Source organism: Cupressus sempervirens, chromosome 10 (genome assembly GCF_028749045.1).
Source record: "Cupressus sempervirens isolate cs-2001-9-10 chromosome 10, ASM2874904v1, whole genome shotgun sequence".
In the NCBI taxonomy this organism is placed as follows: Eukaryota; Viridiplantae; Streptophyta; class Pinopsida; order Cupressales; family Cupressaceae; genus Cupressus; species Cupressus sempervirens.
Window position 1 is genome coordinate 395,322,750 of NC_143127.1, and position 25,052 is coordinate 395,347,801.

Below are 25,052 nucleotides of genomic sequence, written 5' to 3' on the forward strand. Positions count from 1 at the left end.
ATTGCAAAACATGTGAAACGATCTAGAAGGCAAATGGGATAACTGATGAAGACGACTAGATGAGGCAATTTTCAGCCACCCTACGGGGCATAGCAATTGATTGGTTTACTGATACAGATCCACAAAAGCTAAACAGTTGGGATAACATTAAAAAGGAGTTTCTGGCATAATTTAAACTATTGCGGGATGATAATGAAATTGTAGCAGAGATCTTCAATACTAAGCAGGGGAAGAACGAAACCGTTCGCGTTTACGCAAGGAAATTAAAAGATTTGATAAATAAAATGGAAAGTAAGCCAGCAAACGGACTTCAGAAAGATGGTTCGTGGAAGGCCTATGCTCGAAGTTGTGGAGGAAAATGAAAATTGTGCCACCATCGTCATATACGGAAGCTTATAACAGGGCATTGGACCTCGAAAGTGAGCTGAAAACAAAGAAGAAAACGAAGACTAGCTCATCTGATTCGGATGACGACAAGCCTGCCGGAGATGATAGCAGCGACGATGAAAGCAACAATAAGAAGGTTCGTGCCCTACAGAAAGACATGATCCGCGTGATGAAGGAGTTTAAAAACACGCAGAAGGAGCCAAAAGGATAGTAAAGGATCGTGTCCAAAGAACCAATTCTGTGACATTTGTCAGATCATGGGCCATTCGACAAAACAGTGCCCCTTTAACATGAAGACAAGAGGATATCCGCAGGTGCTTCTCACACAAGAGGCTTCCCCGTCAAGCAGTAGCGAAAATACGAATAGCGCAGGTGCCACATCTGGAGGGTACAGGAATAATAACAGAGGGCAAAATAACAACAATGCGAACAATAACTATAATAATGGGAGCCGAAGTCGAACCCAGTATGATGCAAACGGACGACCGATCGTTCAATGCCGAGCATGTAATTTGTGGGGTCATTTTGCGCAGGATTGTACAGCGGCAAACACACCGAAATTATTATGCAGATGGTGCGGACCCGACGTCCATGAAGATGCCAAGTGCACAAAGTCTGGAGTAAACTTGATCACTGTCGGCACGGATGAAGAGGAGGTTCTGGCAATTACACGAAGGCAAGTGAAGGTGTACCCGGACCTAGTGGAAGAAAAAAGAAAATTGAGGGAAGCACAAGCGGAAATTGGAAAGGCATCGTCGGCAAGGACATCTCAGTTGAAGGACATCACCGGCACCTTGGCAAGGAGCTTTGCAGAACAAAACATTGTACGACAAATCTTACAAACAGAGATACCGGTCAAGATAAGTGACTTTCTCACAATGCCCCAGTTACGGACGACCAGTCTGAATCATACACCGTTTTCAAAAGCAACGGAGGACACAGGAAGGGACAGTAGGGAAGTGACGAAAACAGACCCAATGCTGCTAGCAGTCACATCCGGACGGCATCCGGCGGTCGTTGAGATGGGGATTTTGGGAAATGTTCTGACAGGCACAATTGTCAACGGAGGGTCCGGCGTGAATGTGTTGCCGGAGGATACTTGGAAGAAGTTGGGAAACTCGACGCTATGGCCACCTACATTTCAGTTGCTCACTGCAGACCAGCACGGGATCAAACCGTTGGGAACCTTAAGGGTGCAACCGCTAACTATTGGAACACAGCCATTTTTATTGGATTTCGTAGTCATTCCATTGAAAAGAAAAGGATATGATGCTATTCTGGGACGGACTTGGTTGGTGCAAGCAAAAGTAAAACATGATTGGAAACAAAATACCCTATCAATGGAGTGCGGAGGCAAAAGATTCATAATTGACCTGCACACACAAATGGTAGGTGAGGAGGCAGCAACGTTAGACTCAGAAGGTGAAGGCGACAATAACGACGAAAGAAATAACGATGAAGGAAAGAGGAGAATGGAACCGGATGAAGTATTGACACTAGGAGGATTGAATGACGACGACCTGGACTCGGTGAATGGCCTTTACCATTGGCAAATAGAAGACTACGAACTCTTTTCGAGTTGTAATATGCTAAGGGTCGACGAAGGTGAGAAAAAAGAGAAAAATGAGTGTCCGAAGGAATACAGAGAAGCAGATGACACAAAGGAGGTTACGGTTAGAGAAGAGGACATACAATACAAACCCAGAAAAAAGAAAAATTCCACCGTCCGGTACACGGTGAACGAACCGCACAGGAAGAAAAGAATGCATCACACTATAAAATTACTTGAAGGGTACCGACAGCAAGGAAATAAGTTAGATGCGCGACGACCGCAGGCACAGTGGGCGACAGAGGTGACACAGAATAGACATAAGGTGTGGCATGACAAACTCAACAGGTTTCAGTTAGGGCAGTTGGTACTCAAGTATGACAGGCGAAATGAAATCAAGCCGGGGAAGTTCAAAGTTAGATGGGTCAGACCATACCAGATCCGAGAAGTCGGCGACAATGGAGCAATTAAATTGTCAACCTTGGACGGGAAAGAGATCCCTCAGGCAATCAACGGGTCCAAATTGAAAACATACCGCGCCAGAAGATTTCATCACCGTCGCTGTCGCCGTCGAAGAAATCGTTGCAAAATGATCCGACGCTGTCGCTGAAGAAGTCGTCGCCGAATGCTCTGAGGGCTCCTTCGTTGTCGTCGTTGCAGAATGGTGACACCTGGAGGCAAAATTGAGGTACCTCTATATTTTTATTTTTGAAAAATAATTAATTAATTAATTTTTTTTAAAAAAAGAAAAAGGTGGAAGCGAGCGGAGGTGTGCCCGCGAGCACACCCACGGACTGTTGCTCCGCGGACACCTGTCCCATGGGCAACTTTCCGCAAGAGGTCCATTGGTGTCTTTCTCCTACGAACTGTTGCTCCACAGACACCTGTCCCACGGGAAACTTTCCGCGGGTGTTTCTCCCATGAGCAATTTTCCACGAGGTGCCCCATGGACACCCTTTCCCGCGGGTGGCTCTAGCCCCCGGGCATCATTTTCTACAGAGAACCTTCACTTTTCTGCTGAGTTTTTGTTCTTCCGCGGACTCTATTTTCTTTGCGTTGCTCCCTCCACGAACTATGTCTTCTCAGCGTGGCTTCCTCCGCAATCGTCTCTATTCTTTCCTGTCATTTCTGTAGGTTTAATCCTCTTCGCGGGTATCTCTTCTCCGTGGCGTAATAACTTCTCCCAAGGCGGTGACAGCATCTTCCGCGGGCAGCTCGTGGACTTTTTGGCGGATTCTTTTGTTCCGCGGATGTAGTATTATGCAGAATTTTTTTCCTTGTGTCCCCCGCGGCCTTCTCTTCGCGGGCGCTATTTTCTTCTTCCATTCCACGGCTAGCTTTCTCTCCCCCGCGGGTGATGTTATGCGGATTTTTATTGAGCTCGCACTTCATTCTTTCAGCCGTGCCTTCCTTCAGTTCCTCTTCCGTAGAGGTGTTTGTGAGTTCGGCACTTTCAGCTGAAGGAGTATTTTTCTTGCACACAATTGGAGTCATCGTTGTAAATTCAACATCATGAGATCACGGAGGAGTTAATATCATTTTAATTGTTGAAAGGGAACCGTCGGGAAAAAAGCAAGCAACGGAGAAATATATATTGGGGCATATTCTCTACGGGAAGGCAAAAGCAATAAAGCAGTCAGGTAGGAGCCAACCACAAAAAAAAAAAAAACATGACGACAGATTGAAACTGTTCATAATGAGTAGCAGATGATGCCAAAGGGAAGGGGAAGCATCAGTGGTTGCCAAAAAGAGTGTGGAATCGGCAGAAAATGGCAGAAACAGTGTATTCCATGCAGTTTTGTGTGGGTTTTGGAGTGTTAATTTGGTCTTGGCGGCAAGGGGCGCTGCCCCTCGACCCCGCCCTGACCTAGGGCGCTATCCCAGGACCCCGCCGGGGGCGTTGCTCCCTGGACCCCCAATCGTTGCGGATATCATTCGTGGGAGTCTGACCAAGTTGAGAAGACTTGAAGCTGTTGCAGGCATGGAGTGTCTGTGAACCAGAGGCACTAGGAGTAGGTGTTGGCCGAGAGGCTGTCTTGGTGGATGCATAGAGAGCTCGAGAGGAGTGGGTCATCCAGAAGGCAGTACAGTGACACATAGCTCAGTAGACCCAGTGTTGGAAGCAAAGAAAGCAGCACGGGTGGCTATCAAAGTCAGCTTGAGGAGACAGTATTGTGTTAGCAGAGGCTACAAATGTAACGGGATGAATGTGGAAGTGATGTGACAGAAGCAGATTTTTCTTGTTGTAGTCACTCTGTTAATGTATTTTGTTTGTTAATTTGTCTCAGATATTTTGTTAGTCGTCAAGAGACGACTTTTCTTTTTGGGGGGATGGTGTCAGCCGACTGGATTGTCGTTGGTGTTTCCATAGCCGACGGAGTGATTGTCGTCAGTGTTTCTGTAGCCGACTTGTCGGTGTTTCTGTATTCTATAGCCGACGGGTAAATAGTTTGTAGCGGACATAATGTTTGTGGCCAACGGACTCCTTCCGGAAGGTTCAGCGGATAGTATTTATATCCCGTCTGGGATCATTGTAAATCATCATCTATCATTAATCATTCATCTTATGAAGCATAATGTAATGTTCTGGCATATGTGAATAATAATAAAAGAAGTTCTGCTGCTTGTGTTCCATTGTCTGTATGCGTTCATTTATTTTACCCGTATGGTAAACACCAGTTTTGGTCACAAACTTGAAATACAAAGGTTTAGCCACTAGAGTTGACCATGTTAACTCAGCGGATCTAGCGAGTTGCTTGGCAGGTCATTATGCAACACAAGAAGAGGAAAGGTGGTAAAAGAAAATCCTAGTGGAGAAACTTTTAGCAAAACAATTGGGTGATGAGATTGCTCAATGTGGTGAAGTGGGCTTTGAGCATTGAGATCGAAATAATAAAGCATTGCTTTTAATGCAATAAGGAACAAGTAGTGACCACAACACTTAGATAAGATTTTGAACCCTCTTTATAGGTATACCCAACAATAGCACACTTGGGGCAACACCTACACCATGAGAGTGGCAACTCAAAGCTTCCACCTTTACTCTCAAGAACCTAACTTTGGTTGAATGGTGACAAATATAATTGGGTCAAAAAAATACTTAGGGTAGTTAATTACTTCCACAATCCACGAGTACTTACAAGTCAGTTAAGGGAAGTGAGTCACACAATAACTCACAAGTCCAATTGCACAACATAGCAACTAGAAATAAGATGGTCCACTTCAAAAAAAGTCATAATACTTTTCACATCAACTTTTTTGAGCATATATCGTCAAGGTTCATGTAGTCTCAAATTCTTTAATTGGGGCTTAGGAATGGGGGCTTCACCCCTTGACCCTACAAAGGGCTCTATGCAATGGCCCCTTTTTGAAAAAAGATTTAATACAAATGATAATAGAGTTAAAATATTAAAGAATAATAAAAAATTCAATTTAAATTAAAAATATAAAATAACAAAATTAAAAACTAGCATTATTAAATTTAGTTAAGTTAATGGGTCAAAAGGTATGAATTGAAAATTTGTAATCCCCTAAAGATGAGACGTAAAAAGGGAGTCGTGAACTTCATTTAAAAGGGTGAGAGAATAAGGTAGAGAAAAGGGAAAGTGTGAATCAAGGAAGAATTAACCGAAGAGAAAAAAGAAATGAGAAATTAAGTGGATACTTCAAAGGACAAAAGTTATTAAGGGTTATGACTCTTTGAAAAGTAGGTAATTATGAAGGTTTGCAATTCTTTTAAAGCGCATAGATGATGAAGGTGTATGAAGATTGTTGGGATTGTTGTAGGAGATTGCATTCTATGTTTTAGCATTAATGTTTTGTCATTGATGTCAACATATTTATTTTCCTAATAGTGTTGACAATTTATTCTATGGAGATATTGGATCATTATGATTTATGTATTATCAATCAAATGGTGTGCAGTTCCAAATGGGTTCATGAATATTTGTATATGATCATTGATGGATCAGAGTTGTTGATGTTGTGATTTGAGTGAGGTACAGTGAGTAAACCAATTCTTGGTTATTAGCCTTTTCTAATTATTCTAATGATGAAAGTGTTGTCGTATTTGGATTGTTGTGCATCGGCTATGTAATATTTGATGTTATTACCTTGGTGGTATGCTTAGGACTTGGATGTGTCCTCAGCTGAAGTAATTCATGACTTTGACACAGGCAAGTTAATTTTCTTTTATGACAGAGATGCCTAGTGATGTTGTGACAAACAGTGCAGATTTGCTCGTGAATTTGAAATCAGAGATGTTGTTGTTGTGGTATTTTATTATGTTTATTATTGTTTCTTAATGGCGTCCTACTACTGTTGTTGGATCCCAACGTTTTTATTTGATCGGATCCTGAAGTGTTCATAAAGTGTGTTGATGCTTTCTTGGCCAACATGGTCAACAGGCGTGTTGCATTGGATTGTAATTGTGATTTACGGATCATGGTGTGTTGCAGATTATTTGTTTATGTCCTAGCTATGTCCTAATCAACATATCTTGGATAGCATAGATTATTGTAACATATTATTCTGGTAACGGTCTAAATCTTGGTCGATTTAGCTCTTTATGTTGATAAATTATAAAAAAGGGATGAAATCATTTTGTATTTGGAAGCGATGGATGATGTGATGAGTGTATGAGATGCGAAGGTGTGCGAGAATGTTATATTTGTGATTGAACGTAGAGGTATGAGTGGAATATGTTGAGACAATAAGTTGATGTACTTGACTAGAGTTGTATTGGCATATCAGAGATTCTATCACTCACTTCATAGTTTAGTAGATTGTTGTCCATTCCAGGGTTGTTGCCCTTGTAATTTCGGGGTTGTTGCCCTCTTTTGTATCTTTGAGCAGTGAGCTCTTGAACCTGAATGCATGTGCATTCCCATTGTACTTTTAATGGGGTTTATGTGCTAGTCCAATATCTAGTGGGTTTGATCCCCATTGTAGTTTTTCCCCTACCAAGGTTTCCACACTAGAAAATGTGGTGTTATGTGTTATGGTGTTGTTGCTTTCTTTGCCTTAGTGCTTCTGTTTCAGATCTAAGATGTTTTGGTGGTCAATGGTTTTAAGGATCAAGTTTTACTGTACAACTGATTCACCCCCTCCCCCCACAAGTTGTGAGTGTTGCCTCGGTTTTCCTAACAAAAGGGTTATAATTGTGAGAAGGTGTGACTCCCAACATTGGAAGATATATAAAGGGAAGAACATTTTATTTGAGGAGGCGATCCAAGGGAGAGCAATTTGGGGAATAATATGTTATTCGCAAACGCAACAACTAAAAGTGGTGACTCAATTCTAATGAAAGGTGATGACCTTTTCACCAATAAGTGTAAAGGGGATTCCATTCCAAACAAAAACGAGCAGCGACAATAAATGAGAATTATTCAAGCAAACTCAACAGAAGAATTCTATTTGATCAAGGAGGCTGATCTAAGCGATCAACCTGATATGAGAAATTAAACTTCAGATATTTATACAACTTGTCTTATTCCAGTAAGAGTTACATCTCTAAACATATTTTAGCTCCTGTTTCATTTTGGACAATGCTAAGGTAATTCCAGAACAGGGCATTACAGTGGTATCAAAGCAACGTTACTGCCATCCTGAAAGGCATTAAAAGTAGTATTTATGGGGTATATTTTAAGAAGTTATTGGAAACCATTTTGTCATGGATTCAATTAATTATCAGTACAATTAAAAAGCGGATCTAAGCAGACCTTCTGAGTCAACTTTTTAAGATTTAATAGTCAAATTATTTCAGACTTTCTGAGCAATTTAACAGACCTCATGAGTATTAAACAACAAAGCTTATAAGTAGATCCTAAAGCTGTTTATTGCAGACATTTTCAAGATCTATTGGAAGCAGAGTAACGAGAATCGCGCTAAAATCGCGTGAATCGCCGATTCAGCGATCAGATTCATGCACCCCGATTTTTTTGGAGTCGGAAATCGTGATCGGCGATTTCATCGGGTGAATCGCCTGAATCGCATGTATCGGCGATTCACTCAAAAAATCGCCTGAATCGCCATTAGAAATCGCCAAAAATCGGCTGGCAACAGCATGCATGTTTAGTTGGAAATAATAAAAAAATCGCTTATGTTTTTTGCTTTCTTTTTTACCTTTCCTCTTTGTTATAACCCTAAAGGGCCTTCTAATTGTTAAGCATGACTAGAAGAGAGAAGAGAAAAGAACCATAGGTTATAAAAAAAAAAAAAAAAAAAAACGACAACAAATAAAAAATGTTTAGAATGCATAACGGATGATGCCCAAGGGAAGGGAAAGACATAATCAGGTAGTAAAACATCAGCGGTTCCCAGAAAGAGTGTGGGATCAGAAGAAAATCACAAAAACACTGTGTTCCATATAGTTTTGTGTGGGTTTCAGAGTGCAAATTTGGTTTTGGCGACGGGGGCGCTGCCCCTCGACCCCGCCCTGTATCGCGACAGGGAGCGCGCCCGGGGCGCTGCCCCAGGACCCCGCGAGGGCGCTGCCCCTCGACCCCGCTGGGGGCGTTGCCCCCTAGACCCCCAGTCGCTGCGGTTATCAGTCGTGGGAAGTCTCACCAGTTGATGAGACCTGAAGCTGTTGCAAGCATGGAGTGTCTGTGGTGGAGAGAACAATAGAGCAAGCCTTTCGAGAGGGGTGATATGCTTTGAAGCACTTGGAGTAGGTGTTGGATGTGAAGCTGTCTTATAAAAACTCTTTACCCCATGTGGTAAACACAAACTTCCATGTTTATATATGTTAAGTTTCAACTTCTATTTGATGATGTTATAGTGTGTTTAAGTTATATTCAATAAAGGGTGCATGAAATAAGGCTTAAATTGTTAAAATCTCTACATTTAAAGGGTTTTTTCAAATTTGCCGATTCATCGCCGATTCACCGGCGATTCACCCCCGATTCACGATTCGATTCGGCCGTGCCGATTCCGATACGATTCCGATTCTCGTTACTTTGATTGGAAGACATACCCAAACTTGTGGACAAATTCAAGCAGATTTTTTCAGACCCTCTTGAGGAGAAATTGTACAGGAACATTAAGCAGATTTCGAAGGTAAAAACTTGCAGATCTTAAGCATGAGTAGTTTACAGAACTTGAGTAGATTTAAGAAGTAATTCTTTAGGCAATTTGATAAGGAGTTTTTAAATTAATCAAAGGAGATCAATTTATTTCTTTGGACGAAACATCAACTATTAGAGTAAAGACAATTACACTCTAAAATGTAATGTCCCTTCTCCGCACTAGGCCTACTAGCACCTTGTTGGTCTATCTTTCCATCCGGATAGGCTAATGGCATTAATCTTGAGGATGCCAGCCAGTCATGGGATTCTATTTGGTTTCATTGGGGAGATATTTAAGTTGTGGAACTTTCTATAGTTAAGTCAATTTATTTTATATAGTTGATTTATAAAGTTACTTTATGACTTAAAGTCATTTTATAACAAAAGTAACTTAAGTGACTAAAAGATGAAAATGGCTTTTATCCCACATTGCCTAGTTGTTTGTATTTCCCCTCATATCGAGGTTATAAAAGCAAGGAGCTTCACTGGGACTGGCACCATGAAAATATGATATTGTTCAAAATACAAAAGGTTGCTTTAATGTGACTGGTTGTTCTTGAGGACGAAACCCCTCAAGATATTAGAGAAGTTGGATGTAGCCCCAGCATCTTGTTGAAGTTTTCATCCATAACTCAACGTGAAGTTTGAGTAGTGATATTTGCAGCTGTTGAAAGTTATTCATCAGTCGGTGGCATATTGAGCTTATACAGGTAGTGGTAACTTAGAACATCTATGGGAAGCTGCAGGGCAACTTAGCAGGATCGAGCTTATACAGTGAGTGATTACTCTGAATATTAGTGAGAAGCCGCAAGGTAACTCATCAAGACTAAGTGGAGGATGTGATGGTACCTGTACAGCAGAGAAGACTGCATCGAGCATGTCGCTATACTGCTACAATAGTTGGGTTAAAGTGTGGAGGTTGGCAGAACAAGTACCTCACATTACCACCGCAAGGAAGTGAAGCTGAGGCACGTCGTCCTTCACATGGGAAGGCTTGGATGGTCTGCAAGAGGCATTCTAGAAAGGCAGACCCGAGTTGCGCTAGCTACTACCGCAAAGGCAGTTAGTAGTCCCCATTCACAGGCCGGTAGGAGCACGAGTTAGCCGGATAGGATTCACGTGTAGAGGTAGGCCAATTTTGGCAACACAAATGTATATTTGTATGGGTCATACCTTGTTCATGTAAAACGTTGTGCATATGATATCAGAACTGCATTAGTCATTATCAAATATTGTTGCTAGTTATACATTGTGTTATACAACTCGAGAAACTGACTATAGAGATTTAATGCGTTTGTTAGCACATTACAATCTTTAGTTCTCCTTTGTGTAAACACATTACTATATTGTTGTTCTGTTGTATTGTGGGGAAGTTCAAAGGTAAAAAGGCAAATCTGAGCGTCATCATTTCCACTAATAAATTAAGTTAGATCAATATTTGTTATTTGTTGTACGGGTTTGGATCATTATAGTGGTATCAGAGCCACAAGACTTGCCAACTTGTGGGTAAATTATTGAACTTGCAGGCTAGTTAAAACAGGAAAAATGTCAGATAGGCATGAATAGGAAACCTTATAATTTTAGTCATATCCAACCTAAACAGGCAAGATCCTCAGACTAGATTGATATTGAGTACAGTTATACAGTTGATGAGGAGCTAACCCTTGGGACAAGCAAAAAAGGTTGAACAGGTTGAACAGGTACAAATCATTCAAATGGCACACAATGGGAATGAACAGGGACGAGAAGTGAGGGAAACTTTGTGGGCTATTAGAGATGGACAGAATAATATCGCTACTGCACTTTAGTAGCTTACAGGTGCTATGCAGCAATTAGCTCCAACTCGCAAGAGAGCAGTGAGTCATCAGAGTGGGGGTGGTACTGTGGTAGGATCACCCCGAGTTGCTAGGGCCCCCACACAGAACACTGATTGGCCACTGATGCCCTTTTTTGCTAAGAATAATGTCGAGGAAGAGGTAGCACAACTCGAGGCACCAGGCTTACTTCTGGATAATGTAATGGCTATGTACGATGAATGGGATCTGTTCCCTGATCAGATTAAACAGAATATGACCTTTATTCAATACATGAATCAAAAAAGGGAGTCAGAAAGGACACAACAGGACAGGAGGCCTAGGGCACCGAATAGAGACTTGAAGCATACCATGAACAAGTTATCTCTCTCCCAATTTTGATGGCAGCAACAAGACGTCTGCTAGGGCTTGTATCCACAAGTTAGACACGATCCTAAATCTCAAACCCATGTCGGAAACAGAAGCCATTAGATTTGCCACGATGCATTTAGAAGGAGCAGCATACGATTGGTGGCACCATGGACTCATCACCCAGGATCATGGTCTCGTTACATCTTACGCGACTTTCAGCTCTAAGTTGATCATTCATTTTGACAAGGACATTGAGGTCTACTATAGAGATTTGGTGCAGTTGCGATAGGGTGGATCTTTAGATGACTTCATTGATGAGTTTCAGTAGATCTTGGTTATGGTTTCGGATATGACGCACCAGCACAAGGTAATGCTATTCATAGAAGGTTTATAGGACATATTTAGAGGTTTGGTTAAGGTTCTTAAACCAAGCAGTTTGGATGATGCTATTAAGATCACTCATGCTCTGAATTCACCTGCTTCGATACTACAACCTCCTAAGAAACCTTATAAGGGATCTACTTCATTCCAAAAGAACAAGAATCAGCATAAGACTTCCCCTCCCAGATTGGACTTTGAGATGCGGAATGAACTTAGGAGGAAGAAGCTATGCTTTACTTGTAGGGAGCCATGGACACCGGATCACAAATGCCTTGGCAAAGGTAAAATACATTATGTCGAGGTTCTCTCGAAAGAGGAGGATAATAAAAAGGGGGCAGCGATGTTAACGGCAACGAGGAGGAAGACAGCGAGGTGCAGCCTCCTAAAAAAAGGAAGGATTCCACTCCAGGACAGTCTCCTATCATAGCTTCCCTTTCTAGCAATCTCACAGGTCACCCCTTTCGCTTGTAGGGTGCAATTAGAGGGCAGCGTATTGTATGCCTTTTGGATACAGGTGCATCCCATAATTTCATAAGCACACACCAAGTATCAAAGAGAAGGTTACAGGTTGATGATATACCCGAGTTCAAAGTTAGGGTAGCAAAAGGTGATAGATTAAGTGCATAGGAAAAGTGCCAAGGCTCTCGATTCACTTTGATGACTATCTCTTAGAGGCAGATTTTTATGTAGTTGACTTGGATGGGTTAGACGCCATGTTGGGTAGGTAGTGGTTACAGACAGTCGATAGGCACACAATTGATCATGATAAGATGTAGCTAGAATTCTTACAGGATGGCCGATAGGTGATTCTCAAGGCCATGCCAAAGGGTGAACCCATATTGATTTCAGCTCACAAGATGGAGGTATTATGAGGGACGATGACATGGAGTGGGCAGCGCATTGTTTCATTTCCTCTAAGGCTTCATTAGATTCAGGACAGCAACTTCATGTTGACATTCAACCAATGCTTGATAAGCACAAGAGGGTTTTTGAAGACATACCACCGAGTAATCCCCCAGATAGAGGGTTTGAGCATATCATTGAGTTAGAGGAGGGCGCCAAACCCATCATTACCACTCATTATCGTCACCCCAGGCACTATAAAGAGGAAATAGAAAGGATGATTAAGGAACTCTTAGACATGGGACACATCAGACCCAATTCCAGTCCTTTTGCTTCTTCGGTAGTTTTGGTGAAGAAGGATGGTACTCTTCGCATGTGTATTGATTACAAGAGGACCATTAAGAATAGGTACCCTATTCCTCACATTGATGAGTTATTAGACGAACTACATGGGGCGGTCTACTTTTCGAAGATAGATCTTAGATCTAGATACCATCAAATACGGGTTCGTGAGGAGGATGTGCATAAGACAGTTTTCCAATGCAACTATGGACATTATGAATTCTTAGTTATGCTATTTGGGCTCACTAATGCACCTGCCACATTTCAATCATGTATAAAACATATTTTTAGAAAACAGTTGCACAAGAGCGTGTTGGTATTCTTTGATGATATCCTGGTTTTCAATAGAACTTGGGAGGAGAATTTGCAGCACCTAGATGAGGTACTTAGCATTATGGAGGAGCATTCATTGTTTGCAAAGAAATGGAAGTGTGAGTTCGGATTGACTGAGATTCTTTACCTTGGCGCATGTAATTTTTGGGGAAGGTATCTTAGTTGATCACATAGTTGGCATAATCGCCGAAAAATCAGCGAGTTTCTACTAATCACCAAGTTTTTGGGACTGGCGAGCTTTTCCCAGACTTAATCGCAACTCCGCTAGAGAAAAAATTGCCGAGTTTTTGTGAAAAATCACTAATTAATCGCCGAGTTTTTGCAAAAAATTGGTGAGTTTTTCAGAAAAACTCCTTTTTTTTTTAAATATATTAATTTTTTTTTGTTGTTTTTTTGTTTTTTTGTTTCTTTTTGTGAAAAACAAAAGGCAAAAAGCTTATATTTATTATGTAAAATAGAGAATTACAGTATGCTAGTAGAGCTAGGAAGAGCAAGATGTGATTGTAATGATGTTTTTATTTCTAGTTTGACACAAACTATTTACTATTCTGCTTCCTACCATCAACATTCCGCATGAGAATGCGATTTCGTACCCACTATGCATTTATATATATCTAAACTCTTGCTTTTTTCTTTTGTGTTCTCTTTAATTAACTCATTAGATGCATCTTCTCATTGAAATTTGCAAAAAAAAAAATTTGAATTAAATTTTAGCATTTTTTTTAGGTTCCCGAGTTTTTTTTAAAAATGGCCGAGTTTTTCCAAATTAAACTTTGTGGGGCTTGGCGAGTTTTCCAACTATGGTTGATCCCACGAAGATACAGATGACAGTAGACTGGCCAACCCTACTAACGTCTCAGAAGTAAGGAGCTTTACGGTTTTTGTTGGATATTACCAAAGATTTGTGACGGGGTTTTCTAAAATTGCTCATCCAATTACCTCCCTCCAAAGGAAAGAGAAACAGTTTATTTGGTCAAAGAAGTGTGGAGCAGCATTCCAATGCCTTGAACAAAAATTGTGTAGTGCCCCAATTCTTGCAGTGCCTGATCCAAAAGGAAACTTTGTAGTATGTACATATGCATTCTTAGAAGGCATAGGGGCAGTTCTCGTGCAAGAAGGAAGAGTGATTGCTTATGAGTCTAGGAAATTGAAAGATCATGAACTCAACTACCCCACCCATGACTTAGAGCTAGCAACAGTTGTACATGCCTTGGTTAGATGGAGACATTTTCTCCTTGGACATTAGTATGAATTACATACAGATCACAAGAGCCTGCAATACATTTTCACTCAACCAAACCTCAACAAAAGGCAGCAAAGGTGGATGGAATTCCTACGTGAATATGACTTCAATGTAAAGTACATCCAAGGAAAAGAAAATGTTGTAGCAGATGCCCTTAGTAGGCGAAGGCATGAAGTCTCCTCCCTTCACCTCAATATTGATTTACACAACCAGATATTGCAAGGACTACCCTCTCAAAGGTGGTATCAAGAAGTCAAGATAGCAATAGATTCTGAAACAGATCTAGAAGGAAGGTCCATTGGTTATCACTTGGAAAAAGATGGGCTTTTGAGACACTAGGGAAGAATTTACGTACTTGAGAGGCTTGGCGGGTTCATCCTATCAAAAACACAAAATGCACCTACTAAGCACACCCAAGAGTTAAGAAGACGCACGCAAATTTGCGATGGTTGTACTTCTAGGTAGGCCTCAAAAGAGATATAGTTGATTTTGTAGCCATATGCCTAGAATGCCAAAGGGTGAAGGCAGAACATCAATACCCGACAGGTCTCTTATAGCCCCACTTTATACCCAAATGGAAATGGAATGTTATCTCTATGGACTTACCTTTGACACCTTGAAGACACGATGATATCATTGTAGTAGTAGATAAACTCTCAAAGGTAGCACATTTTGTTCCCATTCAGTCGTCTTATAAAACTAGCACAATTGCCAGGGTTTTCAGTAAGGATGTGATTCAACTTCATGGCATACCTAAAAAGATTATTTTTGATAGAAATCTTGCATTCACCTCTGAGCTCTGGACATCACTACAAAAGGTTCCAGGTACTCAACTAAACTTCAATTCAGCCTATCAACCAGAGACAGATGGACAAACATAAAGAGTAAATCAGGGCTTCAAGGATATGCTTCGGATGTATGTGATGGATCGACAGAGTCATTGAAAGAATTACCTATATCTAGTGGAGTTTTCTTACAACAATGGATATCATAGCTCCATTGGCATGACACCATTTGAGGCCTTGTATGCGCGACCATGCCACACTCCCTTGAGTTGGGATCACCTCGAGGACAGAGTGAGTTTGGGGCCAGAGATGCTTCAGGATAGGGAAAGGCAGGTACAAACGATCGAGGAACATTTGGTGACAGCACAGGACAAGCAAAAGAAATATGCAAATCCCCACGGGACCGATAAGCAATTTGCAGTAGGCAGCAAAGTCTTCCTAAGAGTGAGGCCACAAAAGAGTCCAATCAAATATGGAAAGGGATCTAATGTTAGCACCATGGTTTGTTGGACCATTTGAGATCTTAGAGGGGATTCGACCTGTTGCCTAACGGCTTGCCTTGCCACCTAGCCTCGCTCATATACATGATGTTTTTCATATATTTGTGCTTAGAGAGTAAATTCCTAATATTTCTCATGTTTTGGATTGGCATTCCTTACAGGTCGCGGATGGGCAGTTGGCTTTGGAGCCAGTGCGCATACTCCAGCAGAGAACCCTACACCTCAAGGGTCGTAATGTGGAGCAGGCCACGGTCTATTGGGACCCCAATGATGAGACCTCAACCACCTTGGAGGATTCGGAGAGATAAAAGGCATCCTATCCATATTTATTTGCAAGCTTTCAGGAGAAAGCCTTAGTCCTAGGGGAGGAGGATGTAGTACCACCCTAGCGACTTGACTTGAGAATTATTTTGTACCAGATTTATATTTTCATGTTAGTGATAGTAGATGTGATGTTACTTTACATGAGATTATTAGAGATACATTTCTTTTATACATATATATATATATACACACACACACGCATATACTTTACATGTTTTAATGAGGATTTTTGGTTTGGTTGAATCCTAGCCCCGCTGACCCACTTGATGCTTATAGTATTGTATGATATATCTTGAGATTGTATAGATATGCATGTGCATTGATTGGTGATGCAGGTGTGTGTAGGAAAGGTACTAAGCCTCTATAACATAAATGATTCGAAGATGGAACCATGATCCATTTAGGCACAATGAGCATAGCAAGTCCTCATAGGAGAGTCAATAACCCAAATGGGAATCATGGGATGTTCATATTTTGTTGGCTTGATGATTAATTTTATCTTGATTGAATGTCAATTGTGCCTTTAAATATATATGTTTCCTTGAGTATATATGGGTGCACACATATATGCCCAAGTAAATATATATGCAACTCTGTTGTGAATTATGGCTGTTTTAAATGTGAATTATTGCATAAATAGATTGCAAAACTGATCAATGAAATAAATTAAAAACAAATAAAGAAGTAAAAGTATGATAAGGGATTTGAACATTGAACCTACCACTATCACAAGTTCACCTCAACTGACTCACCTACACGACTCTTCAAACATTTATACCTTGAGCTTGAAACATAACAAGAAACTAGATTAAACTAATGTGATAAAAGGCCCAAGGATTCAACCCTTGACCCTGAAGGAGATGACAAGAACTTAACCATTACGCTATTAGGCACCTTTGGGAATAAAACTCAAGATCATCTTGACAACTTTCAACTAATGAGAATATTGAACATTTTTCAAAAACACATAATAAAGTTGATTTAATTAATAGGAACCCTAGCCAAGGGCACCATTGCAACCAGCACAACCAATGCAATCATTTCAACACACTATAAATTAGGAGACTCCCAGCAATTTAATATAAGGAAGAAGGAGGACAAAACTATAGTCAAAAACATTATTATAAGATATTTACATTTTACACCTGCAACTGGAGAGCCTGGGAGAATCAGGAGGAAAGAAGAAAGGATTAGACTTGCTGGAAAATTGAAAGATTCAGGAAACTTGAGGATCCTATCAGTAAACAACCCCACTTACAACTCAGAAAACAAGTAGGCCAATCGTTTCTCCCATGTTAATAGATGTATAGTAATCTTTGCAATAGGAATGGAATTGTTTATTATGTGTGTTGAATCTGCTTGTAATCTCTGCATTTTTATCCTAGTGATTGTGCAAGTCTCTGGGGAATTGTTAGTTTTGTTTTATGTATATTTTCTTTGATCATGGGGGGAGAGGCTTTCAGTCTGAAATAGTTTGCTAGGAATAGAATTCCCTGAATGAAGAGTACATTGGGGTCCTGGTTTGGGGTTTCAACCCAGATGAACCCTCACATGCTCAAAAATTCTAGAATTCCATCCATAGCATTCTTCTTTATATTTTTTTGTGAATTCTGGAACAAATGCACAGTTATACTGAACCAATACGCAGCACTGCATAAATTCCTATTATTTGCTGTGTGCTAGCCTGTTTAAACACGTGTCGATCTGTTGAATAAATGAGCTGAAAAACAAACATATTGCTCTGCAAAGCATATGCACAGTTAAACATAACATAAGTGCCGCCAATACATATGCGAGCCACTGCTAAATTTATGCAATGTTCTGCAAAATAAATTCGCCGTTATAATACTTGCACAGCTATACTAAACATATGTGCCTTTCTACTTAATAGATGTGCAGTTTCTGTAAAAGCGCGGCTTCAGTAATCATATTTACAATTTTATGAATTCTGGTTAGTTTCCTGAATGTTTTCTAAAACATTTATTCATGGATGTTGTTAAGTATGCCTTGCACTTTTTGTGTTTGGATTTTAGGGACACTGTATTTGAAAATGCAACCTGTCTCAGGTCAATAAGGCATGTTATGATCTGCTTGAGTAGGATAGAATACCCAAGGTGAGTGGTGATCCCAACACCTTAGGAAGGTACGATGACACTCACCTAGATGTTGTCACAACCCTCACTCTTGCCCTAATGCCTTGGTTCCTTATGGTTAGTTTATTTTTTCTGTTGAATCCCTTGGGATAAGCCCTAGATTGTGTTCTGCCTTGTTGGATCATGGTTTGTCTCCTAGCATGGGGGGTGGTTCCTTAGGTTCCACATGGTAGGGTGGCAAAACACATGGTAGGGCGGCAAAACTAGAGGCTTGTTCAAGGTCTGGCATTGAAAGTTCTCTTTGAAGATGCTCGGTAGATATTTATGAAGGCATTTTGAAGATGTTCTTGATCATATTGTAAATGATGTGAACTGTAATTTGATATTTTGTATTATGGGTTCATCTGGATGTAATTTAAAGAAAGCAATGTTGAGGGATGGGTAGATAGAAAAGAGAAATAAATAATGAGATTGTTTTATCTTCTCTCTCTTGGAAGTTCAATTTGGTGAATTTCATTGTGAGGATCCCCTAAAAGATATGGTTTAAAATATGTGATTAGTTAGTTATGCAATAAAAATCATGTTTTCCTTTGCAATTATGATCTTTGCTAATTTTGGAATCGTGTTATTGTTTTGAGCACTTACACAATATAGACTACGTATTTATAAATGATTGGACACAATGGTTTTAATTGTTTAATGGTTTAGGGAACCTGTTTTAAAATATATATATATATATAATGCACTTCTTAGGTAATTTAGACATAGTCCTGCCAGGAAATAGTTGATCAATAATCATTCCTCTTCTCTATGTGATACGTTTTAATAGATCCCAATGCCTCAAAAAGAATACTTTTGCTTTCTTCCCCTTTAAGAAGCCAATCACTGGCAAGCTACTAAAATACTCAAACATGCCAGAGTCACTCGACTCGGAATGTACCAAGACTCAGAGAGTCCTGGAGAATCCAATAACTCTGTCTAGATCAGCCAAAACCCACTGGTGAAACACTGAGTGTTCGACAAATTCAACATGATTCTACTTGACAAACCTTGAGTTCCATATTGCCTTGAGATACGTTGTGCTGAACCCCACAAGGCATGAAAAGATTCCACAAACCTTACTGATAAACTAAGTGCTGCTGCTCTGAGCTGTGATCTTCTGACTGGAATAGCATTCTGCAATCTACTCCATAACTTCTGAAATTTGGATATATTGTTTATGAGCTATCATAAACAATGTGTCTCTGCTGCAAGCAAATGTTGTTGTGCAGTGAAATGTGATAAGCTACAATGGGATGCTCCTGCAACAAGATAACAGACATACAAAACCACATGTCAAGTGATGTAATGTCCTATGTTAATCCTTTTAGAGCCACCTCAAACCTGCATAGAAATTTGCACTTCAATTTCTGTCACAGATAACATCTTGTGCCGTAGGCCCTACATTATATGTTTAGTGAACCTATATTCTATGTTAATTCTTGTAGGGCTACCTCAGACCTAACTACAAATTTGTACTTCAATTTCTGCCACAGATAGCATCTTATGTTTAGTGAAGCGCACTAAAAAAGGATGACTCGCGTTTTGGCAATGATATGCATTAGTTTGTTCCACTTATTTCACCACAAGCACGTGAAGCTTTTTTGTTGCAGTGATGTATTTCTACTAGCTCTATGTTCTCGACGTATTATGGTACATTTATAGTTCATTCAGATTATATTTAGGTACTCGAAGAAATGCTTTAAAGTTCTTAAATAGTCAGTCACCCATTTGGATGTGCTTTTCAGTGGCATTGACTGCATTAGAATAAAGTTATTTTATTTTATTTTTAATTTGAACCTCAATTTGCAACAATTTAAAAGTTACAATTAATAATACAAGCCATTGAATTATAAATAGCAAACTAATATTTCAATTTTTATAGAGAAGGAAATCTATATCCCTTTCTCACTTGTCTACAGATTTTAAATGAAAAAAAAGGTACTTTGAGAAATCCTTGCTATCAACAAAGACTGAAAGCAATATCATATGATCAGTCCCACACAAGATAAGTCTTTAGATAAAAATTATTGGACAAGATACTTAGCAACAACAGAATAAAATATCAGATTGCATGTAAACATATATCTCAACCTACCAGTTCCTCTGTCAAATGGTTCTCTTGGAAGGATTGTCTTAAGGTATAAAAGTCCATGTAAATGCCTGCACCTAAATCCCAATCAGCAATCTCTGACTTGTTCCCTTCCATAAAACTTGCAATCTTCCAGATCTCTGAATGTTGAGCTGCATTGAAGAGCAAGTGTTAGTAAAATATAAACAAGGTAAACACAAAAGACCCTCTTGCATGAACTAAAAGAGCAGAACTGCAACAGCCATAGGCAAACCAAGCTTCGTGAAGCCCAATGTCTTTTATTAAAGAAAAAAGAAAAGACATTCTAAACCTTCTAGCATCCTAGAACTTATTTCTCATCATCCACTGGGATTTACTGCCAATTCAAGCTAATACTGTTAGAAACTTAGAGTAATCGTGGTTGTATTTATAACTGCTTTACTTGCTTATTGCATCTGAACTCTAGAAACTAACAAAACTTGGGAGATCCATCTTTAAAGCTTTAAAAACTTTCCAAACATCTCAAGGCACTTGGCTTGGTTTTCACCTGCTAGACCAATCAAAAAGGGCATTTTTTCCCATGTATGCTAATACATTTCACAAACCAGACAAGGATGGTTTACGTAAAAAAAGGTTACTGATAAAGAAATTTCACAGTGGTATGAATTTATAAATTGGATTCCCAAACTTGTCAAACCTGATCACTTTTCACTATCAGTCAACAAAAAGAATTTTATGCATTAGTAAAAAATTGAGTGTCCTACGATGCTATCTATTAATGTAGCTTTTGTGCTCGCATTTTGCTTTTTGCTTGTAAGGTATACAGGTGTGAGGTGCAAGCCAATCTCTGTTCATTGTCCTACGCTAAAATCAGAAACCTGTAACTGGTAAGGCAGACACCTGTCCCTGATTTATCTATTTGAAAAAGCAAAGAAAATGGAGCAGGGGATGAAGGAATTCCCACCATCAAGTACAAGGTGAGAAACCTCCAAATAGTATATACTCTCAAGATGTACCTTAAATCAAACTTGATTATGATCACAGTATTGAGCAATATACGTGCCTTACTCTGGTGCTCAACCTGTGTTCTTACACTGATGCCATTTCAAAATTTCCATTTATCTTCTTCTATGTTCCTTTGTATATCACAACCTATTTACACACTACAACAGAAACATATTCTTAAAAGTATCTTCCCACCAATTTGTCTCGATGCCTCATCAAATATGCAACCACAAAAACTGAAAAACAATAAAATGTAAAACTTCAGTGAGGCATTTATAAGAGTGGTTCTTCAGCTGATAGTGTGGGGTAAAATCAAATGACAGACATGGTCAAAGACAATAGAAATGTTAATCAGCACAAAACCCAAGGCTATCAGATATGAAGAAACCAAAAAGTGGCACCTTGAACAACCAAGTGCGGTAAGTACAATGATACATACAGTTAACCACCAAAGTAAGATATTAAGCCTAACATTATCATTATAATTAAGTTGTGATTAGAAATTTACAGCTTTTGCTTGTTACCCATTTAAACTGCCAACCAGCAATTCCTAATAACAATACATGTGTTTGATTTCTGGTGACAATTCCAATCATACAAGAAGATAAAAAATTGCATATTTTGTATATGAAATTTCAATAGAAAGACCATTTATTTATTTATTTATAGAAGAATACGTAATTTGCATATCAATATTTACTTCAAAAAGGAATAAAACTATGTTACCGGATTCGCCTGGAAAAGGCCGGATCCAGGCTCGGGTCCGATTCGGATCCGGATCCACGTATGGATCCGTGAGGATCCGGGCAGGATTACGAATCCTGCCCAGATCCACGCGCGGATCCGCGTGAATCCGCGGCAATGACAGGAGGAACATGCAAAAACGTGGGCCCATTATCATTTTTTAATGTTTTTTTTTTTGCCCTAAAGGCCCTAAACCCTAAAAACGACCCTCTAAATCACAATGCAAGTTCATTTGCTCTCTATTTTGCTCTCTCATTTTGCTCTCTCATACTTGCTAGTTTGAAGTCAAGTGCTTGGATTCGAAGGAGATCGGTTGTGGAGCTTCAAATACCTTGCAAGAAGTGTTTAAGGTATGCATTTCAACCATATTCTTGAATTCTTTCAGAGATTATTGATTTATTTTTAGTTTTCCAAATTTTCAAGTTTTTGTGCAAGTGTGAAGCATGGTTTTCTTTCACTTTTTCTAGATTGCAAGAATAGAACAATGAGTAGTCAAGGCTCAGTGGGTGGGGGTGGGGCTGCATCACCAAGCTTCAAAATTGATAAGGGGTCTCCTTTATGGAGACACACAACAAGAGTTGCACAATGTCCTGGGGGTGGGGCATACATATGGAAATGTAATTTTTGCAACATACAACATAGAAGCTCCTATTCCCGAGTAAAACTACATTTTTTGGGCCCTGCGGGTGAAGGAATTCACATGTGTCAAGGTAGTGATAAGAAGGGATTACCAGCTGCACAAATAGCAGCATTAGCAAAAGAGCAAGATGATGCTGATAGAGCAATTGCAAAAGCAAAACGTGGTGCTTCCCAAAAAACAAATATACCAACACCATCATCTGATCAAACAAACACAAGAACACATCCTTTTTTGCCTATGCCAACTACAAATGATGAAGATGAAGACCCATCTCCACTCACCCGCAAGAGAGGCCCACTAGATAGGGCATTCCAAATTGAAAAGAGAGACATTGCTGATCACAAAATTGGACGTTGTTTAATTGCAAATGGTGTTTCATTTAATTTTGCTAGATCACCTTATTTTAGGGAGACGGTGGAAGCAATAAATGATGCACCCCATGGTTACAAACCGCCTGGTTATGAGAAGTTGCGCACTACCATATTACATGATGAGAGGAAAAATGTAGAGGCTCAACTTCAACCAATAAGAGATTTTTGGGTTCAATCGGGTGTGTCTATTATTTCGGATGGTTGGAAAGATTGTAGAAACCGTCCATTGATCAATGTTATTGCTGTATGCCCTAAGGGGGCAATGTTCTTGAAGGCAGTTGATTGTGAAGGGCAAGTGAAAGATGCAGAATTTATTTCACGCATTCTCATTGATGCCATAGAGTCAGTGGGTCCTGATAATGTTGTTCAAGTGGTCACGGACAATGCAAAAGTTTGCAGGGCTGCAGGGATAATTGTAGAGTCTAGATATGATCATATCTTTTGGACACCATGCACCGTCCACTCTCTCAATTTAGTGATGAAAGCAATTGGCACCGAAATAGATTGGGTGAAAAGGATATATGAGGAAGCTGAAGAGATTCAAATGTTTGTGACAAATCACCACATGTCACAAGCAATTTTTAGGAGTTTCTCGGACTTGGAGTCATTGAAGGTAAATTTTTATATTTAATATATAATTGAATATTATTGGATTCCACAATTATTAATTTTTGTTGTTGTTTACATTAACATGTTTTAATTTTTAAATGTTTTACTAACTTGAGTTTAACATGTTCTTAGGTTGCTGAAACCCGCTTTGCCTCTCACACAATCGTCTTGAGACGACTTGTGAAGGTAAAAGAAGCATTGAAGCATATGGTCATTAGCCCCCAATGGGGCATTTGGAAGAATTCCAATACAGCAAGGGCTTTAAATGTGAGAAGAATGATACTAGATGAGGATTGGTGGGGTCTTGTGAGTTATGTGTTGGAAATCACCGATCCAATAATGGCAATGCTTCGCTTCGCAGATAGTGATGAGCCATGCCTTGGGGATATTTATGATTCCATGGATAGTATGCTGGAAAAAATTAAAATGGTAAGTTTTACGCTCTTTTACAACAATTTTTTATTTGAGAGATATCTAGATTCTAAAGTTTAAATTGACATATTCACTAATTATAATTATTATTCATATTTCATATCTTAGGTCATACAGAGGAGGGAGAATGATCCTGAGGACACCCTTTACAAGAAGGTGGAAAAAATTGTTCATCATCGATGGAACAAGATGACCACACCTTTGCACCTCCTTGCATATGCTCTATCCCCGAGGTACTGGAGTTCCTATCAAATGTTTGTGCTTATTTTATCCAATGTTTGTGCTATTGATATTTGATAGTGTTCAATTGTCTTTTGTTATCCCCAGGTACTATTGTGCAGATGTACTTCGCCTTCCAAGTAGAGTGCCACCATTTAGAGATGCAGAGGTTGCAAATGGGTATAAGAGGGCACTAGCTAAGATATTCCAAGATCCAGAGATTGGGGCAATTGTGAGGAGTGAATTTGCTGCTTTCAACTCAGGTGAGGATTTCGACCCTATTGCCATAGCAGACCAAAGCAGGATGGGTGCCATCAAATGGTGGTACCTTCATGGGCAAGCCTTCATGTACCTCCAACCTCTTGCCATAAAGGTCCTATCCCAAGTAAGTTTGTAAAATTAAGCTTAAGGTTAACATTCTCAATTCCTTGAATTTATTATTTAATTTATTTATCTTGATTGTTGTATTGATAATTTTAAATTTCTCTTTAGGTTGCCAGCTCTTCTGTCACTGAGCGGAATTGGAGTACTTACTCCTTTATCCACTCAATCAAACGCAACCGGTTGGCTCCAAAAAAATCAGAAGACCTTGTGTTCATTCACAACAATTTGCGCTTGTTTTCACGGAAGGATCCTAAGTACAAGAAGGGGCCCGAAAAGCTTTGGGATGTAGCACCCGAGACTCCTGATTTAGATATGACCATCCGAGATCTTGCTAGATCCACTTTGATTGATGTGGATGATGAGGAGGAGGATTATGAGTTAACAATCCCCTCTACTACTAGTGGTTTGGGTTCCTCTACTGATACAGATGCAGCACTTACAGCTCACGAGTACCCCTCTGATGCGGATTTTCTTGAAAATCCATTTGATGATTAAATTAAAAACTTTAGTGTTGACTCTTGACTCT

At 39.7% G+C, this 25,052-nt stretch overlaps 2 protein-coding genes across 2 annotated transcripts in view; one reads left to right on the forward strand and one right to left on the reverse strand.

Annotated features, from left to right (window-relative positions):
• SAR3 (SUPPRESSOR OF AUXIN RESISTANCE 3) overlaps positions 1-25,052 on the reverse strand; it is a 117,379-nt gene that overhangs the window by 18,184 nt on the left and 74,143 nt on the right. The window contains exon 4 of the mRNA XM_089803035.1: positions 20,150-20,295. Within this exon, the coding sequence (XP_089659161.1) occupies positions 20,150-20,295 (146 nt within the window). The remainder of the gene's footprint in view (positions 1-20,149; positions 20,296-25,052) is intronic.
• LOC149534340 (uncharacterized) lies at positions 22,534-24,160 on the forward strand. Its single transcript, XM_089804084.1, has 2 exons — positions 22,534-23,920; positions 24,032-24,160. Exon 1 carries the CDS (start codon positions 22,572-22,574, stop codon positions 23,511-23,513), a length of 942 nt encoding a protein of 313 aa, XP_089660210.1. The 5' UTR covers positions 22,534-22,571; the 3' UTR covers positions 23,514-23,920; positions 24,032-24,160.

Coding starts and splice junctions, on each gene's coding strand:
- LOC149534340 (XM_089804084.1), top strand. CDS start 22,572: ATGTGTCAAGGTAGTGATAAGAAGGGATTACCAGCTGCACAAATAGCA.